Source organism: Diplodia corticola (assembly GCF_001883845.1).
Source record: "Diplodia corticola strain CBS 112549 chromosome Unknown scaffold33, whole genome shotgun sequence".
Taxonomy (NCBI): Eukaryota; Fungi; Ascomycota; class Dothideomycetes; order Botryosphaeriales; family Botryosphaeriaceae; genus Diplodia; species Diplodia corticola.
In genome coordinates, this window is record NW_017971512.1 from 64,521 (window position 1) to 80,657 (window position 16,137).

At 57.3% G+C, this 16,137-nt stretch overlaps 3 protein-coding genes across 3 annotated transcripts; all 3 read right to left on the reverse strand.

The window, feature by feature from the left end:
* Positions 1–4,546: 4,546 nt before the first annotated feature.
* BKCO1_3300023 (uncharacterized protein) lies at positions 4,547–4,879 on the reverse strand (the record flags this gene model as incomplete). Its single annotated transcript, XM_020274519.1, has 1 exon — positions 4,547–4,879. The coding sequence occupies one exon, from the start codon at positions 4,877–4,879 to the stop codon at positions 4,547–4,549; it is 333 nt and encodes a 110-aa protein (XP_020129430.1).
* Positions 4,880–6,899: 2,020 nt separating this feature from the next.
* BKCO1_3300024 (nuclear envelope protein brr6) lies at positions 6,900–8,556 on the reverse strand (the record flags this gene model as incomplete). Its single annotated transcript, XM_020274520.1, has 3 exons — positions 6,900–7,265; positions 7,323–8,311; positions 8,436–8,556. 3 exons carry the CDS (start codon positions 8,554–8,556, stop codon positions 6,900–6,902), a joined length of 1,476 nt encoding a protein of 491 aa, XP_020129429.1.
* Positions 8,557–9,113: 557 nt separating this feature from the next.
* BKCO1_3300025 (fatty acid synthase beta subunit dehydratase) lies at positions 9,114–15,383 on the reverse strand (the record flags this gene model as incomplete). The annotated part of the gene is made up of 1 exon (XM_020274521.1): positions 9,114–15,383. One exon carries the CDS (start codon positions 15,381–15,383, stop codon positions 9,114–9,116), a length of 6,270 nt encoding a protein of 2,089 aa, XP_020129428.1.
* Positions 15,384–16,137: the final 754 nt, after the last annotated feature.

Sequence of the window (16,137 nt, forward strand, 5' to 3'; positions counted from 1 at the left end):
GCAGAGCATTTGCTTTCAAATGGGTTGGAGGCGCATTCGTTGATGATCTCTGCGAGCCGATCAAAGTTTTTAGCTCTGCCAGGCAACAGCGGCATCTGGGCTCATGAGTCATGGTTGCTGTGCCGCAGGGCTGAAATTGCTGCGAAGTGTGCCTTGCTGGCTGGCTGTTATTGGGGGCTGTCGAATTGCACTGCCACCGGCGGTTAAACACCACCCCAAGCGTTTAATCTGGCCATGTAAAGAGAGACTCTTAAGCAGTGCAAAATAGTGATATTTCCTTCATGCTGTTTATGCAGCACAGGCATCCTACACCAGTACAAGTGGCTCTACTTGTTCCACCGACCATGGCTCCCGCGTTCCCTACTTTTGTGAAATCTTTTACCATCATCTGACCGCAAAGCAAGCAACCTTACTGGCTGATTGGCGAGCTGCGAAAGCTCGTTCGAATCCTGCTTACAAATGCTTTCGCTCTTCCTTAGGCTCCCATTCCGTTCTCTTCTATTGTCGCATTCAACTCAGCATGAGGCAACCAATGGAAGCGGAGACGTCCACATTTTGCTAGTCAAGGGATTTTCATTTCCACAGCCAGGCCTGATGAGAAGCTGGAAGTTAAAAGAGAAACAACGGATCCCTAATGGTGCGTACAGGAGTCCCTTACCGTGCGGGAAGCATTTAGAACCATCTCAGTAGCGATCACCGTCTGCTACGAAAGCGACCAAGCGAGCATCGACGCAATTCTCTTTCACCACACGAGTTCGAATCCCACATTGCCGCGGTGCTTTCTTCAAAGCTGATCATATTGCTATGCGACCCGGGCGCAAGTTCGAACGCTCAACCATACGCTTCGACATACGAAGGCTTCTGGAGTTACTACCGAACCCCGACCATGTGCATCGAACATGCAGGCCCAGCGTATAACACATTCTCATCGGTACACCGCGACATACTAAAACAAAATGGGTTACCTTCAGACGGGTGCTGTCAAGAGAAAGGGTGGGGGAGCATCGCGCGGAAAGCCGGAATAGTCAAGGATGCCACCTCCCGCTGGCTTCCTCCGTCCCTCTCATGACTCTAGTGGGTCCATCGAAAGCCATCGGTTTCAGGTTACTGCCGCTGGACGCCACCGCCGATCAGGGCATACCCAAACCATTGCACGCCGGCGAGTCTTGCTCATCGAACAAATAGCCTGGCCCAGCGCATCGTGCACGGACAGGATTCACCATTGCCTTTCCAGGCTTGTATGGGCACTGGCCTTGCTCGGGCCCGTCTCTATCTATCATAGCCCTCACTAGAACCGCTTGTGACCAGTACAGGGTTTTTTTTTCTCTCTCTTTCTGTTGTGGGCGCGACCGTGAGTCCGTGACCGTCCCCCAAGCAACGACCGCTGCCATATGACAGCACCCAGAGTAATTTCCAACCCCCAAGAGCCGATCGACAGAGCCTTACCCCCAATCAGATATCATTTTTTCAGCGACGCGTCTCTCAAGGACAGAGTCCGATGGTATAAAGCCCCCCATAACCTCACCAACCCAACACTCCCAACTCATCCTCATCCATCCTCTTATACCTCTTTCCATCCGCCACCAGAAATACCCAGCTCCTCCCGAAAACCATCTCCATCAGCACTCAACCATCGAACCCACCCGCCCTCCATCGCCCACCCACCAAAAAACGCGTCTCACACCCCCACCGCATCCGCCCATCAACATCTCCTCCATCCATCCACCCATCCACCCATCCACCACACTTACATCTCCCCAGCCCCATCCCGCACCGCCGCACCGCCGCACCGCCGCCCCCTCTCCCACACCAAGACACCACCAAACCAACACACCAACCATGCCCCTCCGCCGCGAACTCCGCAGCCTCGACATCGACCCCGACCAGCTACCCAACAACACCCACACCCACACCCTCGCCACCCCCCGCAACCGCCGCCACAACGTCGCCCGCTGCGCCGTCTGCAACGGTTGGATGCGCATGCGCGGCGGGCGGCACTCGTGCAGCAGCCGCCGCCGCCGGCAGCGGCCGCAAAATGATAATTCTTCCTCGCGCAAGGGGCGACGAGGGAGGGGCGGCGGCAGCGGCAGCGGCAGCGGCGGCAGGGCGTGCGGCGGCGGCGACGGGGGCGGGGGGAAAACGCGTGGACGTGAATGGGGGTGTTCTGCAGCCGGTGCTGCTGGGCGCTGCTGATGGAATCATGGAAGAGTGGTGGGTGGGTTCGGATGGGTGCCATGGCGGTGTGGGACTGCTTGGATGGAGGAGCGTGGGGGGAGTGGAGGGGAGGGGAGGGGGGAGTGGTGGTGTGGATGGGGTGGTGTGTAGGTACGTACGGACTTCCGTCACCTTCTTGGAGTGTTTATGTCGGAGGAAGCGAGATGTATGTATGTGCATACATGCTACGCACGCCAACGGACCCTGCTCGATCTCAAGACTGACTGATGACTTTCGACGGCAGAAACGACTATGCTGGGCAGGTCCCTCACGACGTCTCCGTTTCTGCGCCTCCGCCGTTCTTTCATCATCAAGTCATCAACAAAAAGATCACAACCAATCCCGATGAGGGGGAAAAAAGGGACCAAAAGGGAAAAAAGGAAAACAAAAAGGGCAAAGGACAACACAAAAGGGCAATGGACAACACAAAAGGCAAGGGACAACAAAAAGCTACGGCGTTTTCTTTTTTGGCATTCAGGATGGAGGTTGGAATAAAGGCGCTGGGCGCTTGACAAAAAAAATGGGTGCAATTACGGAACGGAACGTAACGAACCTGTCGGCCATCGAGCCTAAAAAGTTCTTAGTTTCACGATCAATAATCGCCCGCGGTACGCATGACATGTACCGACCGACTGCTTGCACGTGCTGAACAAAAGCTCCGGTTGTTCATTCGCGCGCTTATTATTACCTACCTGCTTATACATGGCGAGGCGTCGGTCGTTCCTGTTGATCCTCCACAGTTCGCCACCTCCACATTTTCATCACACTGCAATCACGACTTCACGAGACGACTCGAAGAGAAAAAACAATTAACGATCTAAGCTACAAATTACCAAAACCATGCATAGCGCGTGCTAACTACTAAAAGATCTATATAATTTCCAGAACAGGGGAAAGAAAAAAGAAGAGACGCCATCTATGTGGACGGACAAAAAGAAAAGAAAAGAAAGTCCGAGGTATATCTGTCATCCCTTCTCTTGAGAATGCGAACAAACGCCCCAGCAAACATCATCATCAACATGACAACATCATCATTCCTCCACAAAGGAAAACCAAAAAACCAAAAGCAAAAAAGAAAGAAAGGAGTCCATCTCTTCGTCACGCCACATGCACCCCCATGACATGAACCAACCCTTCTTCAACATCCGCCAAGCCAAGCCCATCAGTCGTACAGTAAAAAGTATCGCACGAGACACCCGCGGGAGACGGGGCATCGGATCGGATCCAATTCCGGCCCGCCGGAAAAAGATGCCCGGATCCAGGAAAACCCAAAAAGAAGCGGCGGCGGCGGCGCGCGCGGAGAAACACCGACAGACGCGACACGACAGGACGAAAAAAGGGAGGGAAACAATCGCGAGATCGCGTGATATAAAGGGCCCCCCCCCCAAAAAAAAAGACGCTAGGTATTCTTCCCGCCAAGAAAGGCACGAGTCGAGCACTGGCCTTCTGTGCGTTGGAGAACCGGTGGAGTACCAGGTAAGCGAAGGGGAGAAAATCCCGCCGTGCGACATGACGCAGGCGCAGACGCAGGCGCAGACGCAGACGCAGACGCAGACGCAGACGCGCGCGTGAGGATGGCGTGCATATGTGTGCATGGACAGTACGTAGTACTACTAGTCATGGTCGGGCGGTGAGTCTTCACCGGCGGGAGTGGGTCCGCGCGCGCTGCCGTCCGCAGCGTTTTGGCGTCCACGGAATCGTCGCGCGCGCGCGGATGATCCGGGGAGGGGGGAGGGGGAGAGCGGCAGCCGCCCGCCCCCCGCCGCCCGCCGCCAGCCGTCAGCCCAGTTCACTCCCCGTCCTCCTCCCCCTTCTCGCTGGAAGTGGTGGGTGGATGGTGTGGAAGAGGATGGGAGGCTCGGAAGAGGATTTTCGGTCTGATTTTTTTTTTCGATCGTTCTCCTGGTGGTTGGTTGGTTGGGTCTCGTGTGCTGGTGGATATGGCGTTTTCTTTTTCTAGTTGCCGAAAGGTCGACGACCCCCAGCGTTGCGAAGAGATTCGTTGAGTTTGATGAGGCGGTGACTGTGTAGAAGGGAGGTTGAAATAGGATGCCAGAAAAATTATCGATTATCGTCCTCCGTACTTCGTCTGTTGTTGATTCAAGAGAGTTGGCGATTATGATTATCGTGATTTGATTCGTTGCCTTTTGCCGATAGTTGATGGGAAAGAAAAGACAAGGGAAAAAGGGAGCCGTCCTTGGTTCCCATGTGGAACAAGGTTCTGCATTGCTGCTTCAATGGGCCGTTGTTAGTCAAGACGTCTTGTGCGAGATGGCATGATACCTACCATTAACCTCAAGTCCACATTCGGTCATGGTCGTCGATAAGACGTTTACTGACCACCAGCGTCCCTCGGCCAGGGACCCTGGGGCTTAGGCTTGCGCTGCATCCTCGACGGGGGCCTTGCGGGGCCGGCCGCCGAGCGAGGCCGGGTCACCTCCATGACATCCATGCCGCCAGCGGCAGGAGAAGAAGATGAAGCGGAAGCGGTGGTGGAGGAAGAGGCAACTCTCTTGTTGGCCCGGAACATGATTGGAAAGAAGGAATTGAAGACGAAGAAGACGGCTTGTTGGAGGAAAGGACGGAAGGAGATAGTAAGCCAAGTGGTCGCAGAGACAGTGAAATCTTTGACGCTGAAAGTGGTTGCTGCACGGAGGAGTCCCATGATGGAGGGCACGGGCGGGTGGCTTAGTTTTATAGATGGTGCCGGAGGCGACGGGGGCGATGGGCAAAGTTTGCGTTGTTCTTCTGGGGCTTGGGCTGCCGCTGCGCGTGTGTGAGCTGTGTGTGTTGTTGTGTGATGGGTGGCGCAAGCAAAGAAAAAACTTCGTGTGGCCAGTGGCCAGCGGTGGTGTGTGCTCGCTCTTGATGTGCTGTCGCCCCCTATCCACGTTGCCCCTTGCTCGAGACCGGTCAGCCCCGTCGATGACTCTCTAGTGATGGCGAAAACAGAGCCCGGCGTTCCTGGATGATCGACCACCAATGTACGTGTTTGCCCTCCGTCCAGAGCCGCGCGGGACCGCAGCAGACGGCCCGCTGTGGTTCTTCCCGCTGATTGCGCACATTGGGGGGCCCAGAACAACCGGGACCGGCCTGATGCTCAGGGGTGGTGGTGTTGATAGTCGCGGTGGCGATGCGGTGTGTGACCATCTTCAACCAATCGGGCCAAAACAGCCACGCGAGCGTGAAACTCGTCGATGGGCTCGATGGCGAAAATTTTCGGCATGGCTTGCTGGCTCGCTCGCTCGTCAGAGCTGCTGCATGATTAGGTGTTTCCGGCAAGGGTGGCGCTGACAAGCGAACCCAATTGCCGTATAGCTGGATTCCCTGTCAGCAACGTGCTCCCGAGCATCCGGTATGGAGACGTACGTATCCATTTGCGGCTGTGGGCCAACGCGACCTCCCTCTGCGGTCCGGGGAAAGCAGTGACTGTGCTCGAGCCCAACGTGCATGGGCAAGTCAGGCAGCCTCATCCAGCGCGCCCCATGTTTTTTCCCTCTTCTCTTGTGTGCCCTTGGGCTTCCTGCTCTGCGCCCTCTTCGCGTACGACCACCGTCTGCAGCATTCGGCCGATACCATCCGCGATGTGCAGCTCGACGCGGGTGATTCTAGGCAAGCGCATGCACGACCATTGGCGAATTCCGAGAGAGTAGCGATCTGAGCCGTTTGCCGCCAGGAATTTGCGCGCTACGCGCTTCCGCGGCGAGCTGGTGGACCGGTAGGTGGTGGAGAGTTTCCAGTTCGGGCCGATCCTTGACGATCACCGGTCAACGGCAACTGCACGCCAAGTGATGGAATCCTTCTCGAAGCCTCGCAGGGCAGGCGCAGTGCATGCTTGAGTCACCATTGATGTGCTGTAGCACCTCAAACAGTTTCAAAAAAATCCTCGTCGTCGGGCTGTACGAGGCAGACATGTTGTTTCCCGGAAGAGGTGATGTCGAGGCTGCACTGGTGATAGGCCAGTCCACCTGCATGCAGGATCGCGCGTTTGCTGCTCCCCTGCTCCCCTGCCACACAGCCCTACGTGCAGCGTCAGCTAAGCCCCAGGGTCTTCTGTCCAGGGGTAGGCGACAGGGCAGGCCTGTCAATTGCAGCCTAAGCACATGGGCTAGCTATCGCGTTTCGCCTCATCATCGAGTGATTCATCGTCAGTGACAGCGTTTCCGCACGGCAAACGGTTCGACTCACCTTGACCTGCCCGAGCGTCGATCCAACGTTGGAGTCGGGGCTGCGAGTGCATCAGCTCGTTCTCTAGCGTGCGACTGGTCACATCCTTCGACGGCGCTTGCACCCGCCAGCGCCAAGCGGCAAAACACGTAAGAAAGAGACGGAGAATCAAAAGGTGCCCGATGTGGAACCAAAGAAAATCATCGCATTTGCTCGGCCTGTTGATGCCGTCCGTCATTTTTTCCACAACCCCATTCCAACCGTATCCCAAATCCATGTCATTCATGGATGCCGCAGAACGCCGAGCATCGTCGCCGGATGCGTTAATGGTATGCTGATACACAGGGAGAAAGGAAGAAGCAAAGCCAAAAGGAAAAAGTGCAAGCCAACGGGGCCTGGAACAAGGGCCCGAGACCCAGGGTCCTTGACACCTGGGACCAAACTCTTTTCGGTATCGAAAACTCGTACATATGGAAACCAGGCCGAAACGGGGGTCCACGTTATGCCTGTCCATGTTGCTAAAATTGTAGCCGCTTCACTGGACTCGCACTTCTAGTAGGTTGCTGGTGACCTCCCGGTCCGCTAGGAGTTTGGCTCGGCCGCGGCTCGAAGCCTCCGGCTTGCTGCATCGAGTGGTGAGCTGGCGTCTGATAAAAACCTCCAATCATCATCGGATGACCTGGAGTGTCCCATGGACCGCCGCTGGGGTACCGTTGCGGGGTGGGTGGGACGCCCCACTGGTTTTGCTGTTGCCATTGCTGGTGGTATTGTTGAGAGGGGTCTGGATGGCCCTGCTGATGGTGAACTGGGTGAGTGTTCCGGAACTTGGTAAAGGCGATGTTGTTGACGAAGAGGCAGACGATGACGATTATGAGGCAGAAGAACTGGAAAGTAGTCAGTGGACTCGTCTCTAGTGAAGCTCGATCGAGGGCACGACATACCATGGCTTTCCAGCTGATAGGCTCGATGAAGCTGTTGAAGATGGTCGCAAACGTATGCGCACTGACTCTGGCCCGGCCCACCTTCTTCGGATCCCGATTCATGCACGCATGCCAGTTGTCGCAGAGCTGTGCCATGGCAGGCACGCGTGTTGCGGGCTCGCACCGGTTCTCGCGATAGTCCCTTGCGCATACAGCCATCTCCGCCAATGCCTCTGCAATAGCGCGGTCCGCCTCGATGTTCACATCGCTCTGGATGGCGCTCCAAAACGAGTAGACGATGCAGATGATGCAACCGACGAAAAAGAAGTTCAGCACAAGCTGCGCGTAGTAGGACAAGGTGTGCGGAAGGTTTGGATGTGAGTCGATGTATGACAGAATTGCACCAATGACGTTGTTCTTTCCATCCTTGCTTCTGTATTCGTCGTCCGAGTCGGGCTCGGCATCGCGCCGTGAACGTGCCGTGGTCCGTTTCCGACCCGTTTCCTTCTGCCGGCGCCTGATGATACGCTTCTCCGCCTTGTCTGAGTAAGGCATTTTGGTCAGGTCCTTTTCCTTGGCCGGGCTCCCGAGCATCTTGGCGATCCCGCCTACCCAGCTGTCTCTCCGCCGTTCCTTGGGCTCCTTCGTCGGACTCTTCGTCGGACTGGCGTTGTCCTTGTTTTTCCCGCCCGCCATGAAGCGGTTCTTGAAGCCCATGAAGCTGCTGTCGGGTGTGGCCTCGCTATCGGCGTTGTCGGCGTCAGGATCTCCGGGTGTTTCGGGTGTCTCGCCGCCGGAGCTAAAGTTGAAGTCGGTGACGGGCTTGCGTGGGGTCGAGAACTTGGGGTCCCGCAGATGATCAGGAACGGAGGAAAGGGGCTTGGTGGGGCTGCTGCGTCCGGCTTGGTGGTCGATCGCCGACGGCACTTGCGAAAAGTAGAAGGATTGGGAGGCTGGAGGCCGGAGGCTGGGTGTTGACTTGTTCGGCGAGTCGAATAGGCCGTAGTTCCCTGTCGCGCACGAAGGCACGATTGTTAGCGTTCAGCTAGGGGCCCAACGACACCTTGTGATGCCACATGAGCTTCGGCGCAGTTGCACGGTGGGAGGCGCAGAGTGGTGGCGCACCTAACTTACGTTTCTTGTTCTGCGCGTTCGCGTTGCGCGAGGCGATGATAAAAGGCGAGCTCTCATCAATGGGGCCAGTGCCATTCGAGTACTCATAGTCCATCGGCGTGTGTGCTGAGCGACGATCCATAGTGGAAACACAGGCGGTGCAGCGGGGGCGGCGGTTGACCTGGTGAGGGTCAGGCAGGGTGGATACGCCTGCGCTGACATGCTTGGGATGTTTACACAAGTCCTGAGAGACACGGCGGCAAAACGTCGGCGCCAGCTTAATTCCGCGCTGACATCTCGCGGTCACGTGCATACCCCGCCGCAGCCACTCCCGGCCCAACACATCGTCGCCGTTTACTTTCTTGCGAACCTCAACATCGGGCTATCATCAATCGAAGAGTTTGTCCCACATTCCGAAAGGCAGGGCCAGGTGACCTCCGCGCCAGAAAAGCTGTTTCACACCTTGCAAGGCACAGACAAGTATTTTGAAGTTTTGATTTGGAAATCTAAGCGCAAACAAACAGAGCAAAGTATACCTTAATAGAGAACAAGCCACCGCCTTGGATATACATAAGTGGAAAAATTCTAGATGCCTCTTGAACCTTTGCTACCGCAACTCCAAAACAAACAAATCATTACCAAGACCTTTCGCCGTTTTCACTTTTTCCCTCGTTTTCCTTCATGCACTCTTCTCGTCATCTACGACGCCGGAGCGGTCGCAGTCGCCGCCTCGTGCGGCTTGTCCTCGTACTTCTCCCAGTTGGCAAGGATGTTGCCAATCTTGGGCGAGTTGGTGAGGCGGTACACATCCTCAAAGTACTCCTTGGTGAGCTCGAACGGACGAGCAGTCACGTTGGGAATGTACTTGCCGATCAGCTTGCTGGGATCGATCGACGTCCGCTGGATCTTCTTGAGCAAGAAGGAACGGAAAGGCTTGACACCAGACCGCAGGAACGTGCTGTGGAACGGCACATCGATGCCCTTGAGCGGGATCGTGGCGAAACCACGCTGCAGGTCCAGAGGCTTCGGCTTGGCCTCCGTCTGCTTGGCGCACTCCTTGATGATCTCAACCAGGTGGGCCTTGACGTCCTCAAGCGAGAGCGTCTGCATGAGCTGCTGGATGTCGATCTTCTGCGCCTTGAGGTAGTTGGTGACGTTGGTGAGGCAGTCGAGAGCCCTCAGGTCACCAGCAGCGACGTACTGCATGTTGGCAATGTTGTAGTTGACAATCTCGAGCAACCAGCCAGTCTGCTCGGCAATGTTCTCCACAACATACTGAAGAGCCTGCTCGTTGAACGTCTTCGAGATCCTGCTGGGGTTGACCGCGCACATGGAGTAGTTGGAGCGGCCAGCCTCATCACGCTCGACGGCGACCTGCATGGTCAGACCACGGTAGAACACGACAGACACCAAGCTCTCGATGGGCATGACCTCAGCAAGAGCGGCAAGGGCAGCGTATTCACCGAGCGAGTGACCCGCGAAGCTGCTGTCAGTCTGGACGAGACCCTTGGCCCTCATGTCCTCGAAGGCGGCCTTCTCCATGAGAGTCAGGGCCGGCTGCGTGAACTGGGTAGCAGAGAGGAGGCCGGTAGGAGAACGGTAGGTGTACGAAGTCGTCTCCTCGTCGATCTCCTTGAAGATCCTCTCCGACTTGACAGTGCCGTCAGCAGCCACAGTCTCGAAAGTCATGGACATGTAGTTCTGGCGGATGGCCTTGCCACGGGGCCCACCGAAGTGAACGGTAAGCTCCTTGGGGTTGTTCTTGACAATGTGGGTGATGGCGAAGCCGTAGTTGTCCAGGAAGTGCTTGTCGGCACGGTCCCAGACCTCCTTGGCAACGTCGCTGCTGTTGTACAGGTCCATACCCATGCCCTGTTCCTGCGAACCTTGGCCGGTGAAGACGTAGGCCGAAGTAGGCTGCTCAACCTCGGCCTCCGCAAGGAGCACCTTGTCCTCAGTCTCCTTGTTGGAAGCCTCGATCTTGATGATCTTGCGACCAGAGACCATACCGATGTGCTGGAGCTTGACAGCGATGTCGTCATCGGGCAGGACCATGCCGACGAGATCGGCGTGGAAGCTGCGGATGCGGCCAATGTTGTTCTCGGCCGCCCAGGTCTCGACAAGGCTACGCACGGCAGCGCTAGAGTACATGCCGTGAGTGATGGTGCCAGGGAGGTTGGCAAACTTGGAGAAGACCCTGGACACGTGAATGGGGTTGTAGTCGCCCGAAACACGCGCGTAGGTTTCGTTGGAAGCAGGAGCCTTGAGGGTGAGGGGGTTCTTGCCGTGAAGAGGAATGGGGTTCTCGAAAAGCACGGGCTGGTCCACCTTGGTGCCATTGCGCTCGAGGTAGTCAACAACGGGATTGCCATGCGAGGTGCCCGCCTCGTACTCGACCGAGGCAATCTGGACGATTTCCTTGGTAGGAAGCTCCAGAAGGACCTCGCCGACAGTCTCCACAGAGCTGAAGACCTTGTTGTTCTTGTAGCGGGTCAGGGTCTGGAGCTTGAAGGTCAAAGTCTTGTTCAGGAGATCGGTGTCAGGGTCCTCGAGCTTGAACCATTCCTTCGAGCGCAGGATAGCGATGTCCTTCGTAGTCGCAAGATGCAGGTTGAAGGGCGTTTCAGACTTGCGCTGGAAAGCGTTCTCAAAGTCGGTATAAGCACCGCGGTACAAGAACTGGCTGGTAACCTCCATGACGGGCTTGTCGTCGCGGGTAATAGTGCCACACACTTCGACCATCTTACCAGACTCCTGGTTGATGACAGCATTGACCTGGGCGGTGGTGTCGAGAACATCGCCCTTCTTGAGAGGCTGGGCACCCGGGATCATGCGGAACTCATTGGACAAGTGCACGAGCTTGAGGAGGTCGCCATCGATGGCACGAGGGAAGATGGGCTTGGTGATGGCCTTCCAGCCAACAACGATGGCGAAATCCATGGGCGCGAAGACTTCCTTGCCAGGGCGGTCGACGAACGACTCGCCGGTGTTGCCAACAGCGTGAACAAAGTCGTTGATGGCCTCGCCGGTAATGGTGGCCCTACCGCCCTCAAAGGTGGACGTGACGGAGGCATCGAAGGGGCACGCCTCGTCGCCGAACCAAAGCTTGTAGTAGAACTCCTTGATCCTGTCGTTGCGGGCCTCCATGACCTCACGGATGGGCGCGTAGCCGCAATCCGGGTGGTAAGTGAACTTGAGAGGCAGGGCGACGGGCTTCTGCAGAGCGGAACGCTCCTCAATCATGTTGACCAAGATCTCGTTCTGACCCTGAAGGCTGATCTCGACAGTCTTGATGTGCTTGCCACCGGTGGAAGGCTCCCTCATGGTGATGACAGTCTTGGCAGGCTCGTTGGGGTACGAAATCTCAACCATCATGCCAAGAGTAGGCGCGAAGATCCTCTGCATGGGGTTGGTCTGGAACCTCTGGCCCTGAACGAAGACATCGGCAGTGAAGAAGGCATGCCTCCAAGAGTACGTGTTGCCCGCGAGGAGTTGCATCCACGACGTGATGTCAGGAAGGGTGGCGTTGGGCGCAGAGGACAGCCTGTAGATGGTCTTGTCTGAAACCTCAGACACAGTAAGACCCTCGACCTCAACCACGTCGTCATGGGCACCCAAAAGCTTGGAGCCGAAGTACTCAACGACTGGAATCTTGGACTCATCGCCGCCGTAGAGCTCCGCGGTCAGACTCTTAATGTGGCCGTTGTGGATGCCGTCGAGAATATCCTTGACAGGCTCGTCAACCTTGGTGGAGTACCTGGCAGACATGGGGCCCTGAAGAATAGCAACTCTGCCAACATCCTGATCGACAATAGCGTCAAGGTCCTCAGACTGCCACAGAGAGTCCTTCTTGAAGTAGAACTCGAAGTTTTCATCGAGGGCGGGGACGAACGGAACAGGCTTCTGAGTGACCCTCATGGAGAGCATGAGGAAATGCTGAACATCCTGAGCGTTGATGAGCTGCTTGTCGGCCTCGGGGTACTCCTTGAGAAGCTTCTCGACGAATTCGAAAGGCTTCTCGAGCTCAGAGTAGTTCTGAATCAAGGACGTCTTGCCAGGAGTGCAGGTGAAACGCTCCTCAACGCGACGGATGAAGTCGCCAGTAAAGTTGCGCAGGGACAGGTCAATCCAGCGGGACTGGTGCTTGACATACTGGAGCTCAACCAGGCGACGGACGACCTCACCATAGGTCATGTCTTCCAAATCCACGGACTCGCCAGCGGAGTTTCTGCCGAACCACGGCTTCTGGAAGTCGTCGTTGAGCTTCTTGATGATGTAGTCACGGTTCTTCTTCAGTTCAACAAGACGCTTGGCCTTGTCCAAAGCGAAGATCTTCTGGTCCATTTCGGCCCAGAACAGGATACCGCGGGTAGCAAGCTTGTGGATCGGCTCACCCATCTCAGAACGGACGGTAAGAACACCACCGGTGGGACGCTTGTAGGTGTTCTCCCACTCGCTGTCATCAACACCAGGCGCGTCGCAGATAGCCTGCTTGGCGGCCGGCGAGGTCTTGGCCTCCTTGGCGACCATCATGCGGCTACCGAACAGACAGCCGTCGAAAGGCATAGCCGGGTAGCCGAACTTGTTGGCCCAGACACCGGTGAGGTAGGGGTAGGTGTCCTCGGCAGCACCGAAACCACTACCGGCGACGAGGATGATGTTGTCGCACTTACGGATGCGGCCGTAGGTCTGAAGAATAGGCTGGTGGAAGTCTTCGAAAGAGTGGTGACCACCGCCACGACCACCGGTCCACTGAAGGAGGACAGGGAAGGTAGGGTTGGCCTTGGCAATGTTGATGACTTGCTGGATGGCATCCATGGAGCCGGGCTTAAAGCCAATATGCTTCAGACCAAGCGTGTGGATGTACTCGTTGGCGACCTCGATCGATGGAACACCGGCACCGATGGTGAGACCCTCAATGGGAACACCTTCAGCGCGAAGCCTACCGATCATGGGGATCTGCCAGCTCATGGCACGCGGGTTGACGTAGATCAAGTTGATGTTGATGCCACGGCCAGCCGGGATAGCACCCTCGATCTTCTTGATCGCGGCGGTCATCATTGGGTCGATGAAGTAACCACCACCAGCCAGTTCAATGTGGTAGCCGGCATTCATGGTGGCAGCGACGAAGTCCCAAGGCACGGTGCAGGGAGTCATACCAGCAACCATGACCGGGGGAAGACCGATCAGCCTGCTCATCTTGGTGTCGACAAAAGTTTGGCCAGCAGAAGTCTTGACAAGCTTGGGGCCGTGCTCCTTGACCCAGTCAACGGCGTACTTGACGGCGTGCTCGGAGTCGCGGTCGAAGAGCTCCGGCTTGTAGCCAACCTCGGTGTTCGTGGAATCCATAGTACCCGCAAGGATGACGCGGACACCGGTGCCCTCCTTGTTGCGGTTGGTCAGAACACCGAGACCCGAAATGCCACCAGGTCCGAAGTCCAAGACGTGAGTGGCACTGGGGAAAAGAGTGGCCTGTTCCCAGTTCACAGGATCCTGGGTGATCATCCTCACAAGGGTGGGCACAATGTTGGCCGCCTTGTCCTCCCGAATGTCCTTGCCAGTGTTCGTGTCGTACATGGCAATGCCGAGGTCGTCACTGGGGATGACGATTTCCTTGAGGTCCTCATCGAGGAACTTGGTCGCCTCAGAGAGGTACGGGCTGTGGAAGGGCGCAGTGATGGGAAGGAAGCGGTTGACGAAGCGGATCTTGCGGTCGGTGAAGGGAATGCGGTTCTGGTCAAGACCAGTGGGCGCCTTCACCTTCCTCAAACGCAGGTTCAAACCGTAGAGGGAAATCGGAGGACCAGTGACAACGAAGTTGCGAGCGCTGTTAACCAGAGAGATGGCAATGTGCTGGTCCTTGGGCAGGTGCTCGTTCGTCGTCGCAATGTGCTCCTCAACAGCCTTCCTGGGAAGATCGCGGATCGAAAGCATGGGTGTGGGGGTTCCCTCGCCACTGTCGATCGAATCTTGCAGAACATTGGGGGAAAGAGATGTGCGCGGGTAGGCCTGTTGGCTGCGAGAACCAATCCAGAAAAGAATGGTAAGAGCGTCTCGCGACGCCTTGTCGAAGGTCTCCCAGCTCTTGGAGGCCGCGATGGCGGCGGCGGTGACGACACCTTGCGAGTGGCCAGTGGTGCCGCTGAAGTAGCTCCGGATGTGACCGGGATGGCTTCCCAGGACGCGGCAAGTAACGACATAGTGGGCAAGCTGGGTCAAACCGATAAGTGGCAAGCTGACCGGCGCCGAAACCAGGTAATCGGTGTCGGGCTGCGACTCCTTGTTGTTGAGCCACCGAAGAACGTCCAGGCCCTTGGCGTATTGCTTCGAGACGCGCTCGTCGCGGGAAAGAGTTTGCAGGTGGGCGGCGGCAGCGTTGACGAAGTCCTCGACGAACGCGGGGTAGGTGGTGTAGACCTCGCGGAGCTCTTCGAAGTACTCCTCGATGTTGCCCTGGCCACCGAAGACGGGGTAGATGTGTGCGTTGCCGTCGGCGGCCTCGCGGAAAAGCGCCGAGTCGTGGTGCTTGATCGGCCTGTCGACGGCGGCGCGAGCACCGTAGTATGCGCTCACGACGGTGAGCTTCTTCGCCTCAATGCCGGGCAGACGGGCAGCAATGGCGTGCACCTCGTTGCCCTGCAGGAAAGCGCGCTCGAACTCGTTCAGCACGAGCTTGAGCACCTCCTCGAACGAGCCCGGGTCGTCGCCCTCCTCGACTTCCCTGGCAATGAAGCCCAAGTATCTTGCCACCAATTCGCACTCCGACGACGGCTCGTCATCCTGAGCGCGGTCCTCGGTCGGCTCGGGGAGAGTGGAGAGGAAGGTGTCCTTGAGTTGTGAGGCATTAAAATGGAGGGCGGTGGGGATGAGGAAGGTGTGCTCGAGCGAGCCGTGAGAAAGGATGAGAGGGCGGAGGTGCGCCTGGGAGCGCGGCGTGGAGACGCCAGTCTGCGGACCAGAGCCGTACATGGTTGCAGATGCTGTGTCTGGAGGGGGATTTTCGGAGTCTATGTGTAAGGCCGAAGATTAAGATGGTGCTGGCGGCAGAATCAGTACTGGCCCCCGCATGGATGCTGCGGCACCTTGTCCGTCCGTCGGGCGCAGGACGGTGCCATTGGAAAACGGGCACGCGCACCAACGCCGTCGGACGGTCAAGAGAGCATTGGGGCGGACGGCACTTACCAAAGGCGCGAGGCAGCTGAGACCAACAGTCAGCGGCGGCGGCGGCGCAAGGGAATTCGTCTGTACTGCGCGGGCAGCTCCCTTGGCGGTGGGTATCACGTCCCCGGGTGCTTGGGGAATTCTAAAAGTGGAGGAGGGGAAGACGGAGAGCACGCAGAAAGAAGAGAGGGTGTGGCAGTGAAGCTTGGAGGTTGGCCGCGGACAGCAACTCTCTTTTTTCTGTCGCGAGCATGCGCTCGGCGGGCCTGGAGCACAGCTTTCAGTTGAGCGCGTCTGTGCAGGGGTGCATTCGGTTGGGACGTCAGCTATGCACGATTGACGGCTGACGCAGGCCACCCCCGGCCAACCGCGGGGCCCTGCCGGGCGGAAGGAGGCTCACCTGCATGCGCCGCCGCAGCTCGGGGCCGACCGGAGTGCCAGAAGGCGCGCTGCGGCGAAAATTGCGCGCTCGCGGTTCGCTGCAGCGTCCAGATTCCCCAAGACCGGCCCTGTTGGCGCCGTTGGCAGGGTTGGGAGTGCGGAGGTGCGTGATTCATGCCGC